This window comes from Scomber scombrus, chromosome 11, assembly GCF_963691925.1.
Source record: "Scomber scombrus chromosome 11, fScoSco1.1, whole genome shotgun sequence".
Classification (NCBI taxonomy): domain Eukaryota; kingdom Metazoa; phylum Chordata; class Actinopteri; order Scombriformes; family Scombridae; genus Scomber; species Scomber scombrus.
The window spans coordinates 29,729,004-29,737,780 of record NC_084980.1 but is presented as its reverse complement, the minus strand read 5'-3'; the positions used below and the strand labels follow the sequence as shown (position 1 = coordinate 29,737,780).

The window sequence follows — 8,777 nt, the reverse complement described above, 5'->3', positions numbered from 1 at the left end:
TTATCCGTTCCAGAAAGAGAGGTAACTGAAACTTTGAGTCAGTCACCATGGTAACTGGAACTCTGAGTCAGTCACCATGGTAACTGGAACTCTGAGTCAGTCACCATGGTAACTGACTCTGTGAACATAACCTGCTCGCTGGCAGGTTTTCTTTAGGAAACCCGGAGTTTCTACCTGTCTCCTCCCACCTGAAGCAAGCTGCCACACATGGATGGTCCGTTTCTCGCAATCCGATTTCGAGGCAGAATTAATTCGCAATGCCTTATGTCGGGAGATGTATTCAGGGCTCACTTGGATGTGCTTTCATTCAGAGATGAATATCTGTTAAAATGGTTTCACTGTTCATTACACTCAATCATTTCTTAACATTCTCCGGCCATATCTGCCTTCTTGTACACATCGACACATTTTATTCTTAAAATCAATGACTCCAATATGTATAATAAGTAAAATTGTGTTAAATATTAGTGTTAAAATAGTGTAAAATGTTAATCTACTAAGCAGGATATTAGATGAGAGGACAGTGTGTTAAACAGCTTTCTGTTGGGGGTTTAAATTACTACATGTTGAAATAGCCACTGAATTACTATTGACTTTGTTTAATAGCCTACATCTATTATGAATAAAATCAAAGCGAGGTACAATCATAGCCCAGAAAAATGTGCCTTACTTTTCTGAATTATGTTTTTTTATTTCATTTTTAGCTGCTTCCAAATACGTTACACCACTTTTTCACCTGTATGCAACAATTTTAAGTGAGGTAAGTTAAGTCAGTGGAGTGGTGCATTGAGTCAGGCAGCAGTTTTCTCCCATGCCGCTTCTCTCTCCTTAGCGTCTGCAGCGGTGTTACTTTTTGCGAAATATATGATCATATTCGACACAGGCCTGCAGGGGGAGCTCCAGTTACAGTGAGGTGACGTAACTCGGGGGCTCCATTGATGATGACTTTTTATAGCGGTCGCGCACACGCCAAACTCAAGGTTAACATACTCAGAGTTGATTTACCTAATTCAGATCAGCTGTTCTGGAACCGGATACTCAGAGTTTCCCATCTCAGAGTAAGTCAACTCAGAGTTCAGGGTTAGACTCAGAGTTTGTTGAACCTCCTACCTGGAATACCCCCCTGGTTGTTTAGTGTGTAGGATGGAAGTATGTAGTATGCGGTTTCGAACACAGCCAAGGTTAATACTCCTAAAGAATCCGAAAGCAACCACATTATGATCAGTGGTCATTTGTTATGATATTTTATGGCATTTTATTTCTAACAGATCTGTCTCTTCTCTTGCTCAGTTTGTACATTCAGTGTTTATATGTATGATGAGCTGCAGGTGGTGTCCTGTGATTGGATCATTTGAAGGAACAGCTGACATTAACTTTTCCTTCCACTCTTCCACTTCAACAATGAAGGCTGTTCCTCTGCTGTTTGGATTTGTGTGTTTATTGATTGATTGTAAGTAGAACCAGCATGTGTTCATACTATCAGAGCTTCTTGTAGATTTATGTCTTCTTTTCATATAAAATATGAAAATAATAAATGTCATGGACACATTCATTTTAAAATGTAAATATTTAAAACTAGTAGTAGCAGTTGGTGGGAGTGAGAAGCCCTTTTATTTTATAATCGTTTTCTCCTGTTTTCAGTTAGGAGGTTAGTTCAGAGCTTTGTCATTTATTTCAGTTTTGGTTTTTGTAAGGAAGTTTAAGGTTTGGGCTTAGTAATGTTTTGTTTGTTGTTTTGAGCGTTTCTCATCTCTGAAGTTTTGTTAAAATACATAAACTGCTACTATGCTATGAAAGATTTTATGATTGTATTTTAACCCATGACATATTTTGCAGTATTTGTCTCCTTTTATTGCCTTTTGTCTCCCAAATGAACCTTCAATACAAGAGATGACATACAAATAATCATATTGAAATTTGACTTTCTTTTTTTTTGCCTGGCCCTAATACTCCATCATACTTTCCTGTATAGTTTATTTTAAACGACTCTGCATTCAGTTATATGTTTGTAAGATTCATTTTATAAGCTGTAAAATGAAAAAAGATAAAAAAGACAACAAATTATTCATACTCAGACTTGACAAATCCTATTTAAAGTGTTTTTTTTTTAAGAAAACAGGGTCTGTAGAGACAGAGGTTGGACATGCAACTTCTCTAATCAGTTTCTTTGAAGGTGATAGAAGCTTTACATAATTAAAACATCTCATCATGTAACCCTAACCCTCACTGTGACATTTTTATATGTTTATTTCTTTCACCGACACATTTAGTTTTCTTGCTTTGACTCATTTCTATAAAACACTTCTGCAGCTCTGCTCTGTTGTTACTTTAGTGACGTAGAAATAAAATTTACCAAGAAAGTCAAACTTCTTTATGCATCACATTTATTGTTTCACAAAACATTCAAGCTTCATACATGAAGACAGTCATATGTTACATGGTGACAAATTGTAATTAAGCACATTAACCACAAAGAAAACAAAGCTAATGAAATATACAGGAGAAAAAAATATAGAAAGTCTCCTTTAAAAATATATAAACACTTTAATCTAAACACACTTGTTTCCAAACTGTCTGGTTACATTTTAAGAAAATAAGTTTAAAATAATGAAAAAGACATCTAAACCTTTTCTAGAGTCAGTGTAAACATTGACATTTTAACAATATAAAGTCAATGTAAATGTGCTCAATAGTTAATTTGCACCTGCAGTCCTGACACGACTAAAACGAGACAAACAGATAAAACACTTCATACATAATAGAGCTGCAATCAATATAAGAGGAAAAGAACAACTGGAGAAAATGTATCACAACTCTTTGTCCTTAAACAATCTTCAACAATCAATACAATCAAACAGGAATAAAACTGAGAGTCAATCTATACACGTTCTTCTTCTATACTAAACAAGAGAGTCAATCTATTCATCAATAACATAACTCCACTGTAAGTAGATGACATTTTAATCTATAATTGGTTTAATTAGATACTAAAACAGTGTATAAAAAGCTAAAAACATTATTAAAAGCACAACAATGATGATGATTTAGGGATTATTATCTGAAATACAAACTGTATCATTTTTGATTCAAACATTTTCAACATTATAGCAGAACAAAATAAATCACTCAATGTTTGTATGTTGCTTCAATCCAGCAAATGCTCATGAGTAACAATAAAAAATAATAAAAAGAGTAGTTTGGTAAGTAATGTGATGCAGCTGAGAGGCAGCCATCTTGAATTTGGTAAATAAGGGACCTCTGCTTCCTCCATTGCTCTGATGATCCACTAGAGGGCAGCTAACATGAACCTGATTGGATACAATACGTCTGTCAGGTCCTCATTGGTCTTGTTGATGATGTAGAGGTTTATCAAATATGATACAAAGTATGTTTTAGGTTTAATTGTCTGATGCGAAGATTATTTATTTTTTCAGGACTTTCTCTCCTCTGTCTACTTTAGCCATGGTTTCGGCTTTTCCTCTCGTTTCCTTCAGGTCCTGAACTCGTTTCTTCCATCCCTCTTTGCCCTGAGATTTCTCGTCCTCAATAAGCATGTCAATGTAATCTGGAGCAGAGAGAGGATTTGGCTTCAGTGCTATCTCTTTGAGTCTGCTTAAACAGTTTACAGACCTCTTTGTCAAATTCTCCACTTCTGCCTGCACACGGTCATATTCAGCCTTTAGTTTATCAATCAAAGCCTGAACAGGTGCCTTAGCCTCTGAGGCATTTAGGTACTTTTCTTTCAGCTCTTTCACAGTTCGCTTTTCTTTAACCTCCTTATAGTCCCATCTGTACTTCTGATTAAAATGTACAGACCAATGACATTTGCCAGGACACTGAGTACAGTTTCCATCTGCTCCCATTACAGTGCATTTATATTTATCTGCATCATTTCCACGGGTACAACTTTTGTGGCAGGTAAAGTGACACTGCTGACAGTTGGTGATGTAGTTTCCAGAACCAGAATTATCTACTTGAACGGGCTTTTTGATGGTGACTTCAAACTCAAAATCCTTATTTCTACTGATCTCTGCCTCATGCTTTTTCAGTATTTCAGTTGTCTCTTTTATCTCCTCAAGCTTGGCTGACCCAACTTTAACCTGCTTCTCCAAATTTTCAACTGAATTCTCGAGCTGCTGTCTTTCTCTGAGGACTTCCTGTGTCATTGTCAAGCTTTTGGTTTTTATCTCATTCACAGCAACAAAAAACCTTTTCATACTTTTTGTCCCCATGTCCCAAAACATCTTATCAAAGTCTCCATCTTCATCATCTTCATCTGTGCTGTTTGCTGCAGATGATTTGCTGTCTGCAAATAACGCTGAGTTATTGAATTTGAAGTGAACTGGCAGCCCATGTTTTGTTTTAGGACATGGGACGTCTGCTTTCTTGATTGCCTCTAGAACTGATGGAGGTTTGTTGTCTGCAAATGTCACCAGAACTCTGATGTTTTCTGCCACATCTTTACCAAAGATTGAAAGCACAGAATCAAACACATACTTCTGTGTTGCTGTGAGTCGTGCTAACGAAGCTTGAGCTACAAAACACACAGCATCAATTTCTTTGACAGCATTTGGATCAGTGAAGAGATTACGTATCTGCTCTGTGATCTCTTTGTCTCTTTTTATTCCTCGTGTATCTCCAAAGCCTGGAGTGTCCACAATAGTCAGAGAGTGCTCGATTTTAAAGCCTTCCTGGTGGTTGATTTTGTACACAGTGACTTCAGAAGTCTGGCTTTCAGCTTGTGATTTCGACTGACCCTCATCAACTAACTTAAACCGAAATGAATCCTTCCATTCAACACCTAAAATGTAATTGATCATTCCATTGATCAGAGTTGACTTCCCAGCCCCAGTTGCTCCGAGAACCATGATGGTACGATTAGGTTTAGTGGATTCTTTCCCAAAAGTGAAACGCTTGCACCCAGGAACATTGATTTGTTCCTCTTTGAGGCGAATTGTATAAACAAAGAGAGAGTTTGTCTGTGGTTTCAGCAGTTTGCTTTTTTTTCTAACAGCATCAGCGAGCCGTGTCTTGCATTTGGGATTATCTGATTGTGAATTGGGTGGACTGCATTTGGGATTATCTGATTGTGAATTGGGTGGATTTGAATTAGACCATGTCTCTCTGGGCTCTATTTCTCCAGCAACATCTGATTCTGATCTACAACATGAAAACAAAAAACCCATCATGGTGAAGCTAAGCAGTTATTCCTTTAGTATTACAATATTCAGTTGGTAACAGGATCAGCCTTTGGTAAACTATTTCACTTAATAAAATGGAAACACACTGATGTCAGAGAAGTTCATCCTCCTCATTGGTGAGTGTGGCCTCTGTTGTTGTGATGTTGTCTCTGCTCTGAATCTGTCAAATTAAATATAAAAAGAGAACAGAATACATTATTCAACCCAAAGATGTAGCTATCATGACAGTGATACAACATAATTAACTGCCAGATGATAGATGGAGCATTTCAACACTGTAATAAACATGCAATTCTCAGTGTTGAATCATCTTTAAAAAAATGTTAATAACTCATAGCTGATTTCTCTCTTATCTTTAAAGTTCAAATTAAATGCATGATGTGATCATTAGCATAATCTACACCCATAAAATTGCCATATTAGGCTCCGTGTTCTGCTCCCTTTGTGAACAAGTTTCATTCATAAAAAAAGTTCCTAAAGAATAAAACCAGCACACAGCTTCAAGTCTGCTTTCAGTAATCAGTAGATACAAGGAGTCTCACAACGAGCCCAAAACAATATAAATAAAATATAAAATATGAATCCAGCCACCAACGATGTCATCAGAGCAGTTCAGCACTGTGACAGAAATAGAGTGAGAATGATTTGACACATGAGACTAAAAAACATCTTTCTAAAGCAAACTGATCAGTGATGGGAGGCGTCATGTGACAGTCAGAGATATTAGAGGAGAGAATATTATAGTGTACAGGTGATGTTACACTGTCAGCTGTAACACATCATGATACTGGACAGAGAGCTGCAGACACACTGAGGCAGCTGTCAGAGTGACAGAAGTTTCCTGAAATGTAGAAGCTGCTGCACCAAAATATGCATAGCTGGGTTCATTCCAGCATAACAGGACTCCTTTCACACATATCAAAGACATACAAAGGTGTGGATTAATCTTTCAACCAACAAACTCAGTCACCAGCACACATAGAAACTCTCCCCTCCTCTGGACTCCCAAATAGCAGAATGAACTAGAACCCTGCCATAAATCACGACACACGTCTTCCTCTGTTGGTGCAACATATTTCTAAATGTTTCTAGAAGTGTTAATAATGTTAAAATATGTACTTTATCTGTCCCATAACACAGTCCCAGATAATTCAGTACCATTCCCGACTTTAGACCTTAAGAAAGTTGAAACCTGAAAGTTATAAGGTCTAGATACAAATATCACACACACACACATATATATTTAATCCACTGTCTGTATCGATATACCTTGAGAATTGGGATGTCATATTTACCTGTGTAGTAATAATCAGTCATCCAATTATAGGGGTAGAATAGGGATTCTCTTTGTTTAATAATGTTAATTGTTCATGTAATGTTGAGTTTTACTGAATAAGACCTGAATATGACATCCACGTCTGAGTAATACATACTGTGTTCTGTGCTCTTTATTCAGTTATGAAATAATGTTGTTAAATGCCCTGACGGGACCATGGTGGTAAGTGTAGGTGCGACCTCTGTGCGGTACAAGAAACTAGAAATTCAATAATTCCAGATGAATTTTGATATTAAAGCGTTATCAGTGATACAAAAGAGAGAAAGATTTATTTTCGGGCTTTTTTGCCTTCATTGTGATAGTAGGTGGCACAGAGGCTAACAGGAAACAGGGAGAGAGAGGGGAATGACCTGCAGCAAAGCTCCCTTGCTTTAAAGCTGCAGTCTGTAACTATTTTTGTGTTATATTTGCTAAAATTGTCATTATGATTTGACAGTAGAATAAGATACAGATAAGCTGTAGCAAAATCCACTGTCTCTGGGTCCACCCAGTGGTCGTAAAATTATTTGCAATGATCAACCCCTCCCAAATCAAAACAACCAATCATAGCGCAGAGGAGTGTCAATGACGCTATTCACACGCTGCTGGCAGCCCCCCTCCCCCGCAACATATGTGCAGCGTGCATGGTTCCCCTGTGGGGAGGGGCTTTGAAGGCAGGACTGCAGCGCAGCAGAGAGGAAGAAGTCTCAGATTGTCTCAACTTTTGTGTCTCTTTTTGATCTCAGGCAGAGAGGTCTATTTATGAAATCAATCTACTCTCATCCCAGTCTCCTCAATTCATGCATCTCTGGTTGACCTCAGAGCAAATAAAGAACTCTCTGCAAGTGCTCACTAAAGTCTCATCCAGACTTAAAATGTTAGACATTTTCCTAACATGCATACCAGTGGATCCCCACTCTATGGATGCATTATTCAGGTCTGCCATGTTCTCCTGCATGTGTAGCCTATTTTGTATCATTGAAACCTTGTTTCATAGACCACAAAACAAACCCTTTAAAACTGTTGTGTATTAGGTCTATTTTACACTGTCAAATCAAACTATTGGTGGCTGGAGGGCTATAAAGATACTATATCAACTCAGTGTAATATCAAAATAAAACCCTTATATATTTTCATCTCCTGATGACTTTGACTTTGTTTCTGACACTCATCACAACAAACATAAGAGTTGATGTGGTCAAGAATATTGAAGAGGGTGGGTTAAATGCTATAGATTTTTCGGTTATGAATGGTGTGCTAAAATTAAAATGGCTCAATTCATTTTTAATGCACAAAGACTCCTTTTGGTTTAGCATCCCCAGTGCAATTTTTCGACAAGTGGGAAGCATTGATTTTCTGTTGCGATGTGACTATGATATATGTAAACTGCCTGTGAAATTATCAGACTATCACCAGCAAGTTCTCCTTTACTGGAACCTGGTATATAAACACAATTTTACTCCTCACAACTCACCCTTGTGGAATAATATGGAGTTTATTCCCTATCTTAATTCAAGAACATGTTAAATGGATTTGAGAGCAGTATTTATTGATTTAATGCTCAGATTTTGTGATTTTTTCTCTCAAAACTCTGCTCTCACGCTCAAATTTGCTCTGCGCATGCTCGCACTTTGTCCTCGCACTCGGTTACAACGCTGCTCGTGCAGATTTCCTGCGCTCACACTCGAGTTCTTCCTCTTGTGCTCACGGAGCTTGTGCTCGCGGATCTCTGCCCTGCTCTCAGATTTTTTGTGGATCAAAACTGTAAACGGGTGCGTTCGCTGCTCTTCGAGGAGCGTTGCATACGGGCGGGCACTCTTTCAACCGGGTTTATCCACTCCTGACCTCCGGTGCTGTAATAAATGTGGTAACTGGATGTGTGACTCCAGTCCTTCACCGTGTGTATTTTGGTCTCCATGGCAACAATGGAGACCATGTGACTTATTGTGACATTTTTACTGCAGCACTACAGTTCTTTCCTCCTTTCTTGTGTCCTTTGTGCCTGTGTTTTAAAAGAAAAGTGTTGATATTTGTTTTGGATTATTTGCAGGGGTTGTGAATGTATTTTGTTTTGTTTTGTTTTGTTTTATATAAGTATTTATGTAAATTTATGTTAAATCGAAAAATAAGTTTTGTTTTTGAGTATTTATTTGATTTTTGTTGTTTTTTATGAAAAGGACACTTTGTTTTGTTGTTAAAATTAAAAATACATTTTATAGTATTATAGTATATTCTATTTTTCTACTATACACCACTGTATT

General features: G+C 37.4%; 1 protein-coding gene across 1 annotated transcript; it reads right to left on the bottom strand.

The window, feature by feature from the left end:
- Positions 1–3,422: 3,422 nt before the first annotated feature.
- On the bottom strand, positions 3,423–8,452 carry LOC133990131 (uncharacterized). Its single transcript, XM_062428305.1, has 2 exons — positions 8,280–8,452; positions 3,423–5,160 (listed from the first exon to the last, which is right to left on the bottom strand). Exons 1-2 carry the CDS (start codon positions 8,450–8,452, stop codon positions 3,423–3,425), a joined length of 1,911 nt encoding a protein of 636 aa, XP_062284289.1.
- Between the last annotated feature and the right edge of the window lie 325 nt (positions 8,453–8,777).

Bases quoted from the DNA above. Each gene is read 5' to 3' on its own strand.
- LOC133990131 (XM_062428305.1), bottom strand. From the start codon at position 8,452: ATGGTCTCCATTGTTGCCATGGAGACCAAAATACACACGGTGAAGGAC. The intron at 5,161-8,279 runs GTTTTGATCCAC...TTCATGTTGTAG, and splicing joins AGCGAACGCACCCGTTTACA to ATCAGAATCAGATGTTGCTG.